Source organism: Ischnura elegans, chromosome 12 (assembly GCF_921293095.1).
Source record: "Ischnura elegans chromosome 12, ioIscEleg1.1, whole genome shotgun sequence".
Lineage (NCBI taxonomy): Eukaryota > Metazoa > Arthropoda > Insecta > Odonata > Coenagrionidae > Ischnura > Ischnura elegans.
Genome location: NC_060257.1, coordinates 49,704,956 through 49,725,193, shown reverse-complemented (window position 1 = coordinate 49,725,193; position 20,238 = coordinate 49,704,956). Strand labels below are relative to the sequence as shown.

The following is a 20,238-nucleotide window of genomic DNA, read 5'->3' as shown; positions in this document are numbered from 1 at the left end:
TACATAAGTTTTATGACAGCGCTTCCTGTTGGCAGATTTCTGAACCTACTGGCTTTGGTATATCTGTAACCGAAACTAATTGACTCGACATTACTCGAAACACTCATGTCAAGTCCCAGCTACTGGACTGGACTTGAATTTTCGAGTACTCGCACACCCCTAGTCAAAAGGAGGAAATATCATTTACAATAGCAGTGGTGTTTATGTATGACCTCTAGTCATGTTTCAAATTTAAGAATATGTACCTTTAATTTTAAAATCCAACTTAATTTTTGCAGGGATTTGAGCATCTGGATCCATTTGTGCCAGTTCAGATAGAAGAATACAATCACAGGGAAGTCAATAGTTGTATAGATTATTACATTGACAGGAGGTGGTTGCAGTCACCCAAAGCCGGAACTGATGAGGGCAGAAAAGAGCTAGAGTTTATGAGTGGAAGGAATCCTTTTCAACTTATGAAGATATGTGCCCCGTTGTGATCTGGAATTTTTGAAGTTTGTAGAAAAGATTTATTTTTATGGCCATTTGATGATTCCAAAGGCAATCTTGGAAGTGGTTCATCTGTCCAGATGCTATGTGACAATAGTGAAAGACTGAGCCCTGGAGATAAGGCGTTTACTCAAATCATGCTCAGTGTATAGCCCTCATGTTTGCTCGTAAAACTGGTGGATTTTGCTGCTAGAAAATTTTGCTCCAGTAAAGACATCTCGTTGTGGAAATTGCAGGTATTGTAAAACATTCATTTTTTAAAAAAAAGCAAGGATGCTTAGTTCAGGTGCGACAGTGGTGTTTTAAATTTAAAATCAAGTGCAGTGAAGTATTCGAGATGCATAATTTATTTACACTCTTTCAAGTTGCCATTATGCCACAGAAATTATTTTCAATGTGTTGAGTGAATTAAAATGATTTTCATAGTATGTCTGGTATTATTTTATTTGATAGTCATTCCTACCTCTATTAGACTTCTAATATGTGTTTAATTCAGGAGGGTAATTGAAGTGCAATGCACAGTCCTTTAAATGTACATTAACATAATTTTCTACTGAAGGGACGAATCTGTTTTATTCAAAATATTAATAAAACCAGTACATTAGTATATTCTTGTTGTATTGTGTCATTACCATAATTCTTTCATTTATTTTATGATCTGGGGTGCTTGCGCAGATTAGCTCACATCGCAAAAATTGAAACACATTAGTGCACATCGAAAGAGACGATTGCAACGCATCTGCACTGATGTGTTTAGAAATGGTGGACTGATCGGCGGCAAAAGTTGTATGTTCAAATGACCTGTAGCTTTTGAACTGACCTTCGCCACATGATTAATGAAGAAGGATGATAATCGTTCGTCTATTTCATTTTGTATTTAGTTAAAGCACTTGTAAGTATTAATTGAAAGAAAATAATGGAACTATCGTTACTTAATAATTACTTCTCCTGTACCGCTACAGTGCTGGCAGTTGTACTTTATTTCGCATTTCTGGATTGAGAAACATCTTACATCCATATCACGCAGGTAAAGCCATAAAAATATTAACACCGCATTATAAATCTGCCGTTTCTAAAGTTATTTTGCGGTACTGAATTACAATTAATGGAATGCAATTAACCCCACATGAATGTTAAAGGAAATTTTGTATATAATACGCCCCTTATCCATGTAAGCTATAATGAAATAAATTTGCTAAGAATCTAAGCAACATAACATTTTAGTTTAGCTTACATTCTCCATTTCTAATTTTTTTGCTAAGGACAATTATTCTAGAAAATCTAGTTTCTTCCTCTTGCTATCATCCTTTGCTCATGTTATATCATTCATTATGTTTGACGAAGAAAATATTATATTTCCCAAGTTACGAGGTTAATTAAACTTATCCAAGATGTATATTAATCATTTTATTGTTTATTGTTCTCAAATGATCATCATAATTATCTTTGAGATGGTGGAATTCATTTTCCATCAGCGATATATTTTCCCGCCATCACAAGTTTTGTCTGCTAGCACAGACGAACAACGGTGCAGGATGTGTTCCAATATGTTTAGCGCAGATGACGTCACAGCTGCGATTGGAACACACTCTGAGCTAAATGGTTTAAAAAAGATCAGCGCAGATACGTGATTGGAAAGCACCCCAGTTTATTCCTGTACATATATGCAAAATTAAAATTATTTTACTCGAAATTATATTTAACAAAATCATTGTTTTAGCCAAAAAATGACATCCTATCTGAGAGGACTTCAGCAAAATTATTTCATATCGGTCAACAATTCACAGTGAAAGGTTTTTTTTACATTAGGAATGCAGGCAAAGCTTCCATGGCAACAACATTTTTTCGTGGCCCCAAAAAGTTATGAGGAGTGTATAAGAGTGTGCATTTTAATAATTAAATTTAATCTCCAAATTAGTACTTTGTTCTGCATCTGATATGATCAAAAAATTTCGGTTAAACCCGCAAACTAAGCCTAATTGGCATATGAACTTAAGGGGGCATAGGTGCTCATTGTTGACGAAGTTTATTTCTGAAGGTCTTATTTTCTTTCGTCATGACAATTTGTGAAAAAGCTACAGTAATGTTTACATTAGAAGGTATAATTATTTAACGTTGTCTTATCACATTTTATGTTCTGCTAAGATGAGTGTTTGGTAAAATTCATTGCATTACACTGTAAGAAATTATATGAATGGAGAGTGTATAAATTTGAGGGTATGTATTTCAGTTTCATATCTGAGAGGCCAACATAATAACCCTGCCTGTCTCACTCGTTTATCCCCACTTTTACCGGAACACTTATCAATCATATTTTTATTTTGAGTAAAGATGATAATTTCGTTAAATACTTCATATCAAACAGTCGGAAATTTTCCAAAAAGAAGGAAAAGTGGAGTGTATTTTGTCTGATTGCCTTTGTTTGAGATCTGGTCACAGGATTCAGCATAAGACACTTTTATGTCAGTTTAATTATTAGGAAAATCAAAGTGCAAGGTAACATGAACAATTTTTTTGGACCGGAACAGAACATGTACGAATGCATCAACCAAATTAGAACAGGTTCAGTTTTCTGTGCATGCATACGCACAAGTTGGGTAGTTACACAGTGCATTTTTGCAATCATTCAAGCGCTCTTATGCATTTAGACATTCACTTTTACGTGCTAATTTACTGTGTAAACAAGCCTTTAAGGTCTGGTCAATACATTAATACGTATGAGTTAATGTCTAAATGTTTGAATGGAGCAGGGGCAGTCTGTTCAGGTCAGCTGGTCGGCAATCGCCTAGGGCCCCGCTCTCAAGGGGCCCCCCACAACCATCAGGTCTATTGTGAAGCGCATAAAATTCTAGGATTACATTAGTTGCTTTATTTAAAGCAAACTTACAATTAGTGTAAAAAGATATTTACAAATAAGTAAAATAAAGTTGTTAGAAGATAAAAGACAACCAATTGTTTTTTTTTTTTTTTCATAGGTTATCAAAGAGGCTTCTTTTTGATTTCAGGGCGGTTTCGAGGAAAAAAATAACCATATCTATAGTAGAAATGTAATACATTATTAAAATTTATATGCTTGCAATCATCACTTTTTGTGGTATTTTTTCTTATAAAATCGCTATTTTTTATCAAATTTCATCTGGTTTTTAAGAGCTAAAATAGCGTCATAATCTCATTCCGAGTAGACCATTTCCTAAAATTTTCTGTGGGAGGACATCTGAAATCCTCGGTAAGGAGGGCCCGTGCATGAGTTCCAGCCGAAGGCCACCAATCATACCAAACCGCCGACGAACGCTTAAATGCACGATGTAGTAAACCTATACGAATGCATGGACAGAAAACAGAACCTGTTCTAATTTGATGCAATTGCATTCGTACATGTTCCGTTCCGGCCACCAAAATCGTTCATGCAATCACACATTAGCTTGTTCGAGTTAATACATCGCGTAATCAGGCCTTTAAGGCCGTTTTACACGGAGCACGGAATTGCGCAGGTTAGAACTGCATTAATTTATCCAATGGCGTGGAATGGCGCGAATGCATGAACGAACAGGGGCTATTTTGTCATCTCACGTCTACGCATTTTCTCATGTGTTCTAGCCAAACGCGGATCCAGGGGGGGAGGCACGGGGGCACGTAACCCCCCCCCCCCCACCAGAGCCTTAAAAAAAGCAAGATTTTTAATACGGTCCCATTATCATTGCGTTCATTCTGTATTACGAGGCATACTTGTGCCCCCCTCCCCCCAGAACAAAATCCTGGACACGGTCTTGCTTGTGCCCTCCCCCCCAGAAAGAAATCCTGGATCCGCCCCTGGTTCTAGCAATTCACCTCTTTACACGACTCAATTTTGACTGCTCCTTCGTGCACACGTCAGATTGTGCAAGTACGTGCCCCGTGTAAAACGATTTGTAGAAAATATAAAACGTTCACTCACCGAAGCCTGTGAGACCAGTATGGGCATCACCATCTTCTCGTAGAAATCCAGCAGCGACGGAAGTTGTTTTTTCAGCCTTGATGTACCATCCTCTAACCCATACAAGGCAATCATCCCTGGAACTGCTGCTATCAGGTTGATCTCCATGCTCAGTTTGGTCTCCTTCCTCAGGGCGTAGTGGATGTACGGATCCAATTTGTCTCCTTGATCCTTCTTCTCTACCGCAACTTTAATGATTTCGTCGTACCTCTTTTTAGCTTCGTTATCCTGAGACGCGTAAGGGATTCCGCCGTTCTCGAAGGCTAGGAACATGGACATACGCGTCAATGAACGGACGAGTAATCCTGTCAAGACGTCCCCCGTGTAATGTTGGTCAAACATCATCCCTACGTACACGTGGCTTTCTTCAAAGTCCGCGAAAGCTCTGTAATGTTCACCACTCTGTTTTTCCCCGTGGTAATCGGTGAAAGTCGGCTTGATGTTCGTGATCCGATCGGAATAGAAGTCGACTGTGATCTTGACCTTCGGCTGTATTGCTAGGAACTTCAAGATGCAAGAAGTCAAGGAGCTTAACGTGTCGATCCGTTCGTAATAACTTCGCATCATGAGCATTGTATTGTAGTTGGGATACAAAACAGTCGTGTTCTTCAGCATTGAATCCACGGTTCCAATCTCAAGAGTTTCTTCTGTATGAAGGTTGGGCGAAGGTCCTACAAGAAAACCAATATTTGCATTATGTTGAGAATAGAGTCCAAATAAAGTTGCGTCTCGGCTCTCGGGTGTTCCTCCGTGTTGGGTTGTGGCTTGAACACTTGTGACCTAAAGACGCGAGCAGGATAGCTGGAGAAACTGCCGTCGTCTATGGACGTCGTCAACGCGGATGAACGCCCGAAAGCCGAGATTCATATGGAGAAACGACGCGGAAACCTTAGATCTAACTCCAAATAAAGTTACTTTGCTTCCTAGTTCAGTGGTCCAGAGGGTAGCAGAGTGCGAAATGAAAATGTTTTGGGGAAGATTTTGAAAATTTATTTTGGTGAGGGATAACAGTATAGAAGTGAGAAATTCAAAGTTAAATAATTAGTAAAAATCTCAATTTGAGCGGTCGGCTGGGACTCCATTATGTTTGTCAAAGTCAGCGTGATGAATTAACCTATACAACTGCGTAAGAGGGTAGTAATTTATTTTGGTGAGGGCTATCAATATAGAAATGAGAAACCGATTGATCGTCGAATAGTTCACTTTGTGGTAATTCATCGATATTAACAATACAAACGGCTGAGGTAGGTAATTTTCCTCATTTTTTAATTTGCTCAACCGTGTTCAATATTTTTATGTCATTATCAAAGCTGTCTTGGCAAGAGAATTCAGCGCAAACATCCTCTTGTCGAGACAGCTCTTGATAATGATGTGAAAACATTGAACCTGGGGCAAATAAAAAAGTGTGGAAAATTTCTCTTGATGTTTGTATTATCACTAGAAGTGAGAAAGTTTTTGGTAAATATATCAATTTTAGCTGACTGATGGTACTCTATTATGTTTAGCGGAATTAGCGTGATGAATCAACGTATAAAACGGTGTTAGAGGGTGGAATTTTGGGTAAACGAGGTAGAGGAAGGAAGAGAATAGGGTTTTTGAAAAGAATGGAACGAAGTAGGCCTTACTAAGAATTGGTTTACCAAGTTTTCACTTCCGCCAGTCGCACAAGGAAAAAATTCAAAACGCAAATAAAATTAAAGCTGTGCCCCAATTCGCCAGTTGGCTATCGCAATCCCAGGATTTGAGCAGGATGCCATCCCTCTCCCATGATTCAAAGCGTGGAATGCATTTTTAGGAAGAAATCAGAGTAAGAGCAATAGGGAAATTGCATACTTTTTATAAACAGTATGCTGATATACTACAGTAAACACTTAGTACCGCAATATACTTTTTTCCGCTTAAAATTCAGTTTATACCCTAGAAAATGACTCCCAAAAGTCGCCCGAGTTTCGCGGGCTAAAAAATACCGCCCCCACTAATCTTCGGCTGTGACGTCATAGTTCAGTACGAGTCCAAGATCCAAGCCCAGTAACTGCAGGTTTGGAAGAGCCACGTTGCGTTTAAAGGAGAACATGGGTGAAATAAGGAAAAATTACAAGTGGTGCATTGTTCCTCTGTGCAATAACACCCCAGAAAAAATTTTCGTCTGCATTCCCACGGAGGAAATTAGAAGAAAAGCCTCGATGCATGCCGTCTGTCGGGATGAGCGTTACGGAAAAATAAGAGTATAATAAACGGAATGATAAACCCGTGTGCTGTGTGAGCGAAGATAAATTTAATATAAATAATATTTCCATATTTCATTGACTGAATAACTTGAAACTGAGATTTTTCGATAATTCGGCCGCCGTAGAATAAAAACTCTACTTCTCAACAAAAATCGAGATAGGTGTTTCTCGATGGTTACGATGGACTCAAATTATTTATAGCACTTGTTAAATTTCAGTTACGGAAGGACATAGAAAATTCCATGATGTTTAAAACCAAGGGAGGAAATATGAAAATATAGAGCAACGTTGATCCTCATGCATTCGAGTGCCAGCCAAGAAGACAGCGTTTTCTTCTACTGTCGGCGTCAAAATGATGTGCCGCTGTACTTTGCAAATTTATATCCTGGCTTCCCTACATGCTATAATAATGAACTAAGCGTCATTTTAAAGGAAATTTTATCCTAAATTCTGATTTATTTTATTACAAAAAATTTCAAAAATGTAGACACGGCCAGTGCAATAAATGACTCCGCGCACCGAAAAATTAGCCGTTTTGTCAACTTCATGAACTTTGCAACTCAACCTAGGGAAAACTACTACGTCTACAGCATTCATCTTCCACATTAATTTACGCTCATTAGTGCGGATTAATAAAATGACTTTTGGGTATTTTTATAACTTATATTTTGTTATAAATTAATGAAAATATTTAAACATTATCTTGTCCCATAGTTTATCCCGAAAGATAAAGGAAGTTGTAGATGGAAAAAGAATGGAATCCAGAGGTGGTCACAAAAAATTAATCGCAGCATTCTTTGATTTTATTCTACGCCGTTGCTTGCTTTTCAGAAAAAGTTGAGTCACAAGAGGAATATTCCGCGGCCCTTGATTTTGGAAACTGTGGAGATAGAGGAAGACGTGTGGATCAGCAATTTCCATTTAGTTGGTTGTCAGGATAATCCAAGGATCCATTTAAAGGTTGTCAGGCCATCGTATAAAGATAGGATCCTGATGTGCACCACAGGGGAAATGGGGTGTTTGAGGGAAAGTCAAACCTAAAGTTGCCCAAAGAATCTGCAGTTCTATGTTGCTCTTTCCCCAGTTAAAACCAAATAGAAATTGGATTGGGATGATATTTTCACCACGGGTTCCGGTGATAATGAGAGTGCAGGTGATCACGGTCATCGTCGAAGGTCATCCCTCTAGGATTTCCGATACGGAATTTTTAAGTGACAACCGATCGCAATGACGATGAGCTCGCTTTTAGAGAAGGTTTCAGATATATCGTGAGAAAAGCTCCCAAAATGTATTAAAGACTCTGTTTGGAAAACATGCACATTTTAATGCTAATTTAGGAAGTATTTCATTTCAAAAGTAACTTATTAACACCTGAAGACGTTGTGTTTATTATATTGATCGAAGGGCGATTGACCGATTCTTTCTGCAGAATAGGAAGTGGCTTCGGGGTTTTTAGTCACAAGATGGTAGATTGTGTTGGAAGTTCGTCTATATTATCGCAACTAAATTGAAACATTAATAGTCGGGCTTCCTCAGAGCTTCCTGTCGCCCTCCAGGCAAGGTATTTTTAAGTTGAAAGTATCATCGACAGCTTCGAGGTGGAAATAAGTTCACCATAAGACTCCTACCGGACTGCCAAAAGAATACACATTTCACATGAGTATACGCTTTCGCCAATATTATACGCAAGTCTCACTTTGTTATGAACTATAAAACATTACAGATGCACATCAGCTACCTTTCCATTTCTCGGCATCGACTTTCCGAGCCGACGAAGTCTACAGTTTCACTAAAATACCCTGTTATCATGATGGAATCAGTAACAGGAAGCTTGCTAGGATCAGCCTAAGAATAACCATATGCCTTCATCTTTACGCAATCTATCGCTTTCAATGGAGGAGAAATAAATGAAATAATAGCCCTGAAGTCACAATGAACAACTCCGATACGTCTGCACTTCAATAAATGAATCGTAACCACGCCGTCGCATGTATTCAAGTATGCAACCTATACTATGGCCGTGCCGCCGTGCCTCGTACTGAACTATGACGTCACTTTTCTACCAGCCAATCATCGGGCGTTTTCGCTTCTCACTTGCATTTGAAAATTCTCGTGATCTTTGATGCATTAAATATCGCAAACCACGTCATAAAATAATAAAAAAACTTTCACCGAGGTATTCAAACGTATATTTTTAAATAATTTTGGGGCTATTGATTAAATCTGAAATGTATGCAAGTTCCCTATTGCTGTGGCCGCCAACGAGGGAGGTTAGGCTGTCCCAAAAAAAAAGCATTTTTTTTAATCGTCAATCGGATTTTGGTGACCCTCGGGTATGAAAGGATAGGAAAAAAAAATTAGAAAATTTTTAAATAATTAAGTAGCGAGAGTCGCCTAAATACCAACACCTTTAATTTGTCGTACGATTTCGCGAAAAATACCAAAATAAGGATAATAGAGTATGTGCACTCGGGAGGAATACGATTGAAATGCAGTTTATTCGATAAAGTGTATCGTAAATATCATTACTTTCGATTAACAGCATTCATTGTTGCTTAGTTTGTTTAATAATTACTATTTAATATGCATTGTTTTCGAAACGATATTAGGCAGACGAAAACGCTCATCTATTGGCTCCTCGGTATGTGACGTCATTCTGGTCTATCTCATCAGCGTGCAAGGTGTTTATCGTGTTATGATCGTGTTTATGATTCAATAAACTACGTGTGCATTGGAAAAAGTTGGTGGATCTGATCTGTCTAAAGGGAAATACGTTTAAGTGCTTATCATGGAATCAGGTTTCGTGAGGGTTTCTTCAAATAATATCCCGAAGGTGGATGCTTCAATGATTGACCGTGCTGATTATGTTGGACTATACCTACATGCCTCGGCACGAGGTTGTAATGTTGAACTGGAGCTTTTTTGTTGTCTTGTCTCATTCATAATAAAGAGAAATGGACGAAAAACCTCATCGGAAATTAGGTCTAACATAAGTGAATTAAGTAAGATTGTTTACAGTAGGTAATTGGCCAAAAGTTTGTTAGCACGATTCGAAGGTTTACGGAAGTAAAAGTGCCGGTAGGTAGATAACTATCGATATTTGTATTATTGTCATTTCAAATACCGATCATAATTTAATTTATCTATTTAACTATTTTCTATTCTATTATTATTTAACCTACTGACTCGCGAAAAATAATTTTTCATATTCAGTTATGGCCCGTGGTGACTGGATGAATATCCATAGTTAATTATTAAATTGCCGTTACTGAGCTGGGTTCTTCTTCTGGGCTATTTAAGGTTTTAAACGTAAGCACAAATAACTAAAGTTACATTTTGGTCCAGTTTAAGCAGTAATGTGATCTTAATTTCTAAAAAAAAACGCAATTTTAGTCGACGTATTTGTTCTTTCGTAGAATTAATGTATTCAAAAGCAGAGTTCTGATTATCTCAATGTTTCTACAAGTTATTTTCAGTTCGCTAACATAGATATGTCAGTCAGATGTACATTTGCTTGGTTGAGGTTTATGAATAGCATTTGTGAGGTATATCTAAAAATTGGTTATTGAAAACTTGGTCCGGATGAATGACGGAAATCTCTCGGGCTGGAAATCAAATGTTTGATAGTTAGATCAGACGATTACTTTTCATTCATTCGGTTTCAATATGCTTCTCGAAGCATTTGTTAGCACAATTTAATAATTGGTTCATTTTATATTTCTTCACAGCATTAGTTTATTGGTTTTCAAGGTACAAGTGTCTTGTTATGACCGGTTATGACTATCCAGTATCCATTAATCGAGGAATCCCTGCGCGCGGTGCATTTCCAAAAAGTAGTCCCGACTTGTGATACGTAATAATGAGCTTATTTCACATCCGATTTGGAAAATATTAGCATCACTGTGTTTGGAATTAAATTACAAACATTTTGAATGCCCAAACTATTACTTTTAATCGAAAATTAATTTTCCGTTTTTTAGTTAGTAGTACGGGTACAGTTACTAAGTTAGTTACTAATTAGTGACTTAGTTTTCACGAATTAAGTCGTACTATTTTCAAGGATCATCACTGTTTAAGTTTCTCTTAATTTTAATGTCACTATAAATCTGCAAACGAACGCAAATGCGAGAACCGAGGAGTAAGAAATACGATTAGGTAGTTCGAGGTAGAGAAGTTGATAGAGTCTTGTCGTCAGCGTAACCGAGAAACAAATGAACTAAAAGATGTAGATGATGGCATGTACACACTTTAAATCTAGTTCATAAGGCATTCCATGGCTTCTTTCCAAACTCAGTATACGCTGTAGAGGGGCTCACCCTAAAGAACAAGGAATGCCTGAGAACACGTCGAACAAAATTACGTCACAGCCTTGAGAATATGGCCGACTGGTGTTTCAGCGCATCATTAATTTTGCTAATTTTAATAATTAATATCTCGCTTAAAAAGTACCTCTCTATTCTCAGACTCGGAATTTAGCCTAATTGAGGTGTAAATTCTTTTTTAAGATCACTTCCCAAAAATGCGCACATACTCTATTATCCTCAGATAAGGTTGACAAATTTGTAACGATTTTCCAAAATAAAGTTAAGATTGATTACCATACGTGCCGACATGATTTGGTCTACGAAACTAGTTCAAAATCTGAATTGGAGAGAGAGAGAGTCGTTGAAGCTTGTGAACATGGCGGGCGACCGTGGGTGAGGGGGAGGGGGACGTCCTCAGCCATCTGTTGCGCCGCGCCCATTTCAAAATTAAATGAGAAGATGTATGATTTTAATAATTGGCTATACTGAAGAACAAGCTATTAGCTTCTAGTTTTAAGTTACTTTTGTGGTATCCTTTGCATGTTGTCGTTTCCACATTGTTAAGAACTTTTACTTAAAATGCCGTTTACGAAGTGGAAATTAGATAGATTATAACAAATCAACGAGAAGGTCAATTACTTTCGGTTTATCCTTTATGTGTACCTAACCTGTGGGGTGAGAATAAGGAGCTCCGCATTTGAGCTATAATTTTCACAAAATTAGTGTTTTTTGTCATGGGACACACATGTCTCTATCGGCAATAAGGGAGCGAGTATTATTTCACGTCCCAGGCTGTATCTCAGAAACTATTAGAGATATCGCTTTCATATAAATGTTTTTGGAATCTACACATCAATATTAGCCTAAAAACATATTTTTTATGCAATCTAAAGGCTGCAATCTTTATGGACCTTAAAGAGCTAAGAGAACGATTGAAATACTATCAACTCCAGAAAAGGAATATACGCTAAATTTCCGAAAAGAAAGTGAGCTGCTACCTACAAGAAACAATATCGAACTAAATCTACGAATTTTAAAAAATTACACACACTTTACCACTACTAGTAAAACATAAAGGCTGCCTAAGATACTAAACGCATGAAAAAATGCTCTTCTTTGACATCCAAAACTAAACATCACTTACACACTTTAACAATGTGGAATGTGATGGGTTTTGTACATCATTTGTTCAAATCATTCCAAATTTATCTTGTTTTTAATTGGCTTGTTGCCCAGCAGATGGTAACATCGTGCGTGTCGAGTCTCGTCTCGAATTTCGAGAAGAGACGAGAAATTCTCGAGTCTCGCGGCAACACTAACGAGCATATACATTCAGATGTCAACTCGACGGAGGTCTGAGAGCGACTGACTGAGGCCACGCCTGCTGTTTGCTGATTGGCAAAGGGAAATTCACATGTCAAGAAAATTCCCCTTCCCTTGACCCTATTTGATATAGTCACACCAGCTCACCCGCAAAGAAAAAATGAACAGAGAATAGTTATTACTGATAACTAAGCACCCACCTTCGCCTGTTTCCTTTGATTTTGATGATGGGATGGTAGAGTCAGCATTTCCTTCCCTATCTGGTCGCTTATGATGAGCTTCAGACCGATTCATCGATTCACCTTCGGATTTCTTCGAAGGTGAAGCTTCACTGGGCAGTAATTCATCAAATTCGTCCTTAATAGCCTTCCTTTTTTTCTCCAATTCTTCTACTCAAACGTGTTTAAGGAGTTAACAGTGTAAGTATTCCACGCTAATTCAAATTAGTATTAGAAAAACTGCATCAGAAAATTTTATTAGGAATCCTATAATCTATTCACTTTATGTTTGCGGTTGAGCTTTCGTGAGAAATCGGGCACTCTCGGAAGGCTTCGCTAATGGAGTGGGGGTAGAACCGAGAGAGAGAGAGGAGGGGCGAACTTAGCGTTGTCAAATGTACATAGCCACCCTAGTTTGTCACTGAAAACGTGTAAGTCATCGGTGGCCACAGGTATTTTGACCCCGGCACCGAGATAATATGTCTACTCATTTGGAAGGTATTAAGGATAATCCTTTCACAGAAGCCCATGACATTGTCAGCTACCACACTGAATGAGGCGCCTTTGGTGAAAGACCTACAAGGGGAACGAGTGAAGTTTGGCAACTCTGCTCCACGAGCAGATTCATTCAGATGTCAACTCGACGGAGATCTGAGAGCGACTGACTGAAGTCACGCCTGCTGTTTGCTGATTGGCAAAGGGAAATTCACACATCAAGAAAATTCTCCTCCCCTTAACCTCACTTAATATAATCACACCAGCTCACCCGCAAAGATTAAATGAACAGAGAATAGTTATTACTAATAACTAAGTACCCACCTTCGCCTGTTTCCTTTGATTTTGATGATGGGATGGTAGGGTCAGCATTTCCTTCCCTGTCTGGTTGCTTATGATGAGCTTCAGGCCGATTAATCGATTCATCTTCGGTTTTCTTCGAAGTTGAAGCTTCACTGGGCAGTAATGCATCAAATTCGTCCTTAATAGCCTTGATTTTTTTCTCCAATTCTTGAACAAATGCTTTAGTCGTGTTCATTTTCGAGATCATTTCATCTTGAATCGTCGTGAGGGTACTTATATCTGTAGTTATGGCAGAAATATTCGGTGACAACTTTCGCATGGACTTGATCAACTGTCTTCTTCCTTCTTTCCCGCGTGCGTTGTCTTCATTTTTTTCTCTTCTCCTGCTTGGCATGGTTCGCTGAGCTACTTCATCGTTATATGTTTCGTCGGAGTAGTAACTTCGCTCGTCACTTAATAGAATGACGTCCAATTCATCGTGATTGAAGGTGGGAGAGCCTGCCATGTTTTCTTTATTTTGGTCCAGGTAATTATTATGTATGTGATAGTGGAAAATTGGCCAGAGTTCAACTGAATTTCCGTTCCCAGGAAAGATGTTAAGCTGAGAGATGATCTTCACCGCTGTCCCTGCGAAGATCAAGAAATGCTTGCGTAAGGTAATTGAAAGTGGTAATCGCAGGTCTCTGAGATCCCAAATAAATTTTACGATCATCTGCATTAAATAATTTAATATGTTTTGCATAATGTTTGACATTGATAATCCGCAACTCAGTGGTCTCGTAGCGATGAAAGCCACAAAAGAATTATATTTTATGACTTTGTTTTCTTTAATGCATGATTTGAATTTGGTATAATTGACTGCTATTTCAATGGTTGTTTCTTTGCAGATTTCCCAGAAACAGTTCACATTCATCCTTTGCTCAAATATATAGTGCTTTGTTTATACAGATAAGGTTGATTCCTGTTACTGACGATCTTGGTCTGACAAGAGGGTTGTGAAGAAAATGAAACAACATGAATTGCGTTATTTTCCATTGGTTCGGCTCAATATCCAGAATATTACAATGCTACCTGACCTAGAAATATCAATGAATACATACACAGCTCAAAAATGGAATAAATATATGAAAATAACTAAGGATGAGTCGGGTCTTGAATTTTTCCTGTTCTCCCCCATCGGTTCTCGATACTTGGTTCCAGCAATGAACTCTTACTTTCGAATGATTGGCAAATTTTGATGAACAAACACAAGAACTACATGAAAACAAATTCACTAATTAGGTAAATAACCAGCGAAGCTCTGTAAAAAACTTAAGATCGCCTCCATAATTGTATGCTAGGTATGAAAAGTCAAACAAACATGTTCTTAAAGAATGCTTAATCCACTAATATGTCACATTACATTTACACACAGCCACTGGTGCTTTCTTCAGGTTTATTTTTTTATATCAACATTTTTACCCTATCTTGATCTAATCTATTCCTTTTTTGTTCAGAATTATGGCCTGCAGTTCACTGAAAACAGGCGTTCACTGAAAACACTAGTAGATGGAATAAATCCTTGCCACTGCTCCGTGCCGTTTTCCACGTACCGGCTTTGTGCGATCAGTTCCCGATACCTATCATAAAGGCCAAGAACCGAGTACCGGAACCGACCCATCTCTAAAAATAATGTCATCACCCGAGAAAGTGAAGCGAGTCGCGGGTTTCCAACGCTCTGCGAGTGTAGCCGAGAAATATTTTGTGAAAAGAAAAATTAGCGTAACTTTCGGCATCGCCTGTGGAGTTTTAATTTTTATTCAGAAATGTATCCAAACAACACTTCAGCGAATCTGCTAATATGAATTTCCCGCAGTGCTTGTATTTTAAATCCTACTTTTGATCCTCTTAATGTCAAAAATCGTGATCCTCTTTTAAGTTTAAAAAAATGAGCATCTGGCATTTATTTAACTCGATAGCACTTAAAATCAGTTCGAAATCTTTGGAAATAAGGTGGAATAAATAAATGATATCACATTATAATGAGTGAAACTATTTTTATCCTATTTAAATATTCCAATACTGTCAGCAGGAATTACGCTACTTTTGATTCTCTTCATAGTCTTATCGAAAATCGTGTAAAAAATACCGTCCATAATTTTTTTTCACTCAAGGACACCTATAATCAGATCTAAATCTCGGGAAATAAGTTGGAATAAGGAAATAATATGATGTTAATAGGCGCAACCATTTTTTATCCTATTGAAAAAAGCCAATAACCTCAACAACAACTTATAAGTTATTTATTATAATTATTAAGTTATAATTATAAGTTATAAATTATAATTTGTAAGATTTGTAAGAAAATGACGTCCTATTTGAAAGTTTCGTCATTATTGCAGGAACACATCCAGGCAACGACGAATTTGATATTGACCCCCGATGCATTTATTGCAATCATTTTTGAACATTGTTACAAATTTTCAGGTTGCCACGAAAAACATCCTTTTGTCATATCGTCCCTTTTTTACGGTTTCAGTGCCGTATGCGCCAGCTTGAAAGGAATTTAAATATCGTGGTGGGCTGGTTTTGGAGGGAAGGACGTATTTTATTGGAGCTCATTTGGAGGAAGTACTCCTGACTGCATCATCCAAACATTTCGGGGGGGGGGGGGAGGTTGAAGATTGGGAAGGTTGAGCCCTCTTGGCTTGAGTCAGAGCAAAATATTGAACTTTCGGAATATATATGATTTAACACTTTCCCGGCGAACAACTTTTGAAAAATCTTCTCGGGATACCGCGCGGGTTAGATTATTTAAGAGCGCCGACGTTTCGGGTACCGACTCGCTACCCATTCTCACGGCTACTGATTAGTGTTGGGTCGATCATGAACGATTCGATCAAAAAGATTGAATCACTAGGTGAATCAAATGACTCATGATTCATTTCGTTAAACAAGTCGATCATCAATCATCAATCACTCCGACTTCCGGTTTCATATCAATCATCCCGGTTTCCGGTTTATTTCAAAATTTGGAGCGATTGATGCTTGATCTCTTTTCGACAGGGAAGAAATAGTTGAGAGAAAATTAAATACTATGTTATAAAGAACTGAATACTTGCGTAATCTTTTTCTTATATATTTTCCAGCAGTTATCAATATTAATAACAAAAATACACGTAAAAGGAAAATATTAAGATGACTCTGGTAGGAGAACGTTAAGAAGTAGAAGTTAAAGCTGTTAACATTTTATTGTGCCGTTCATAAAATTATCCTGCAGATCAGATTAATGCACAGTGTGTGGTGTATTTTGTGTTATATTTTGAGATACATAGTTAGAAATTATTCTATTAGTGTTAAGCAACTGTGGCAGTTTTTCCTTCCCAAATATTTTCATGGCACTACTTCCTTCATTTTTGCAATCTAATTTACTCATCTAGGAATTCACAATCAAAATAGTATATTAAATGATAGTATGGATAGCAATCAGTGTTACCAATGCTCTTCGCAGATGAGGCAGTATTTATTCGATTATTCAAAGTGATTTATTACATCCATTGATTGAGTCTTTTCGATCTTGATTCCTTTTGAGTCTTTTCGATCATGATTCCTTTGAGTCTTTTCAATCATGATTCCTTTGAGTCTTTTCGATCTTGATTCCTTTGAGTCATTTCGATCATAATGATTGAATCAATTGATTGAACCATTTATGTGACTCGAGTCAAAATGATTGAATCACTAAAATGATCGACTTTGCCCATCACTACTACTGATAGAAAATTCGAAGTGACCGTTGAACCCAGCGTTAGGAGGGGCCGGATTGGTCGAGATCCGATTGTTGTCGCGGAAGACCCTTAAAAGAGTTATGCTTGCCAGAGCTAAGTCTACGCTGGTCCACGGTCTTCCGCGACAACGATCGGATCTCGACCAATCCGGCCCCTCCTAACGCTGGGTTCAACGGTCACCTCGAATTTTCTATCAGTAGCCGTGAGAATGGGTAGCGAGTCGGTACCCGAAACGTCGGCGCTCTATTATTATCTTACCCGCGCGGTATCCCGAGAAGATTTTTCGGAATATACTACACATTAAACGTATTTTCATTCAAGACAAAGCTTAACATATTCAAGAAGTAGCTATTATTTACAAAAAATACTCAACCATGGTCCGTCTTTCGTAAATTTTGTTAATTGAAGCTTTGACATGGGAAAGGAAGCATGTAGTAGAGAATGTAAGTCAGAAAAAAAAATCGAAATTTCGTCTAAACATGGAGAAGGTAGTACACGCACAAGGATATGGCATGGACAAGGTAGAAATTGGTACAATATATCAATTGCTACGATTTACGAATTCTGTACTCTAATATAAGCTTATCACAATGTTGGCAAACCTCTTCTTTCGTCTCCTGCATAATTCACATTTATTGACTCACTAGCTTTCCCATTCCAACGCTTCAATTATCGTTACAAATTATGTAAACTTTCTGCTAATTAATAACTCGTACAATTGATTACCACCGTGGCATTATTTATGAGCAAATGCGATGAGTTTAGAGCCAGTCCGTATATTTATCGCATTTCTGAATTTGAATGTATGCTATTTCATTAATCTAAAAATGACTGTCGGTCTTACCTTTTTGACGAAATCTCGTTTCCCGTGCCTGGTCTTGTGGAAAACCTCTCTTCTGGTTGAAATGCTGTTGTTTTCCTTTGTGACTGTATCGTTCAACTGTTCGTATATTTTGGATGCCTCGAGAATCTATACAAGTCTAAAAGATATAAATAGGCGTAAGAATAGTTGAACCAAGAATAAACTAGGCGAATAAACTTTGATTTTGATAAATATTACCTGCGGTATACCGATATCTTCTCGTGTCCTAATTCTGAAATAACTCAAATCCAAGCGACATCCTTCTTTTTCATAGGTATCAAAGGTATAAGAATGCCGATTATATTTTATCAATATAAGTGACCACAAAGATCTAAGAAAGGCTTTTCGTATTATTTTGATGCAGTATTTGCCAGCGTGCGCGTTATCAACAATAATTTATTATTATTGCGTAAAATTTACTGTATATTGTGAAATTTTTTAGTTAATTTATTACCTTAAAGTCTTTTTTAATGCATGGCCATACAAACTGAGGATAATTTCTAAATGTAGAACGGTCATTTTTATTCCTTACTTTCTATCAAGTATCGAAGTTTCTGGCGAAGAAAATGGTTTCGTAAATGTTCGTTTACAGACGCATTTCCTAATATTCAGGCGCAGCCAATCAGTTCTTGGTCTGCTGCTTCACCAGTGGATTAAAAAAGGAAAACTTATGATCCCGTGATTGACATAATGAAGACACAAAAGACAAATGATGGAGCAGGGCCATAGCCAGAAAAAAATGGTACGTACGTCTTTCAAGTTTGCAAAGTCGAAAAATAAGCTAAAACAAGTGACTCCTGACCTAAATGAGAATCTCGGCGCTCATGCGGCATATATAACCTCAGGTAAGCCCGTGTACTTTCGGATTACATAATTTAGCCTTATTTTTCTACTCTCACTCCTATTTTTTCCAAGCTTATTTCGCTTATTGGATTAGACATCCACGAGTTTAACCCCAGCGTTTAATATTTACCGTGCTAAGATCGAAAAATTTCAACCTAGAAGAAAAGGAGTGGTTTAAATGAACTCTATAATCGATTGTTTGTATTATTGCGCATAAGCAAGCAGTCTTTTATTTTTTTATCATTAATGTTTTACCTATTTCTTGATGCATAAATAACTGCTCCCAGGAACGGCTAGAGTATTAATATATATATAAATGAGGATATCTGTTTGCCTGTCCGCTGTGTTTCCATAGGGCTTCACGGATTGAAACCAAAGTTAGTACGTAGGTGCTTCTCATGCTCCGGAACCCCGTAGTGCTACTTTCGGTTGCGTCCGACGCATCCTTTGCATTACCGAACCCTTCAAGTGCGCTCAGCGCCACCTAGCACCCATACTCCAACCCTTACTTACTCTCCCACCTTTCGATAACATCCCTATTATTTCTGCCATGTTTTTATATCTTTGTGCGTGCTTTGTGCGAAGTGAAGGCCGATTTAGCGACTTCCAGTTACAATAGTGCCTTTTCTCGCAACTTCACCGTTCACAGGTAAATTGCCCACGAATGTCCTTGCTGTCCTTTCAACCGTACATTCCGACAAATCGTATTCTTCTTAAGGCCGTTTTACACGGTACACGGAATTGCGCATTCTGACGTACGTGCGAAGGCGCAATCAAAATTGCGTCGTGTAAAGCGGTGAATTGATTGAACACACGCGAGGATGCGTGGATGCGAGACGTCAAAATAGCCCCAATTCTAATTTCGTCCATGCATTCCCGCAATTCCGCGCCATTTTAGAAATTAATGCAGCTCTAACCTGCGCAATTCCGTGCCCCGTGTAAAACGGCCTTTACGTTCTCGAATATTTTCCGACGAAATTTTTATTCCACATTTGGAGAGGCCAATATGACCATGAATTCCAAGCTCAAAGTTTCTCCTTCCCGAACTACGACGGGTGGCATCTTATATTATGGCAGCTTACGCGAGATGCAACGCGATTTTTTCCTATTATTTTTTTATTGCCTAAATCGAAAGATTATTACGTACGTGTTATTGGAGTACGTATTTTACGCTTTTAGATTTTTTATACGGCATCTATTTTTCGCGATTAAATGAAAAATTAAAATTTTCAAGCGCGCGAAAACGCGACGGCTAAGTATGAATGCTGGAAAAAAACCGTGCGACGTCATTCTGGTTCCGGCTGCCGCCTTGTGAGGCCACCTTGGTGCAGGGCTATGAGCGCCGCTACGATGCAGGCTGCTAGCAGGTAGCGCTTGGCTTAAATAAGGATTATTAATACCCTATCAAGCGAAGGAAACTTTCCGACCATAGGTAA

The 20,238-nt window shown here is 38.0% G+C and overlaps 1 protein-coding gene across 1 annotated transcript in view; it reads left to right on the top strand.

Annotated features, from left to right (window-relative positions):
* The window catches only part of LOC124169589 (28S ribosomal protein S29, mitochondrial), a 29,898-nt gene extending 28,981 nt beyond the window's left edge, over nucleotides 1-917 (top strand). Inside the window, exon 9 of the mRNA XM_046548226.1 lies at nucleotides 279-917. Within this exon, the coding sequence (XP_046404182.1) occupies nucleotides 279-479 (201 nt within the window). The 3' untranslated portion in view covers nucleotides 480-917. The remainder of the gene's footprint in view (nucleotides 1-278) is intronic.
* The last annotated feature ends 19,321 nt before the right edge of the window (nucleotides 918-20,238 follow it).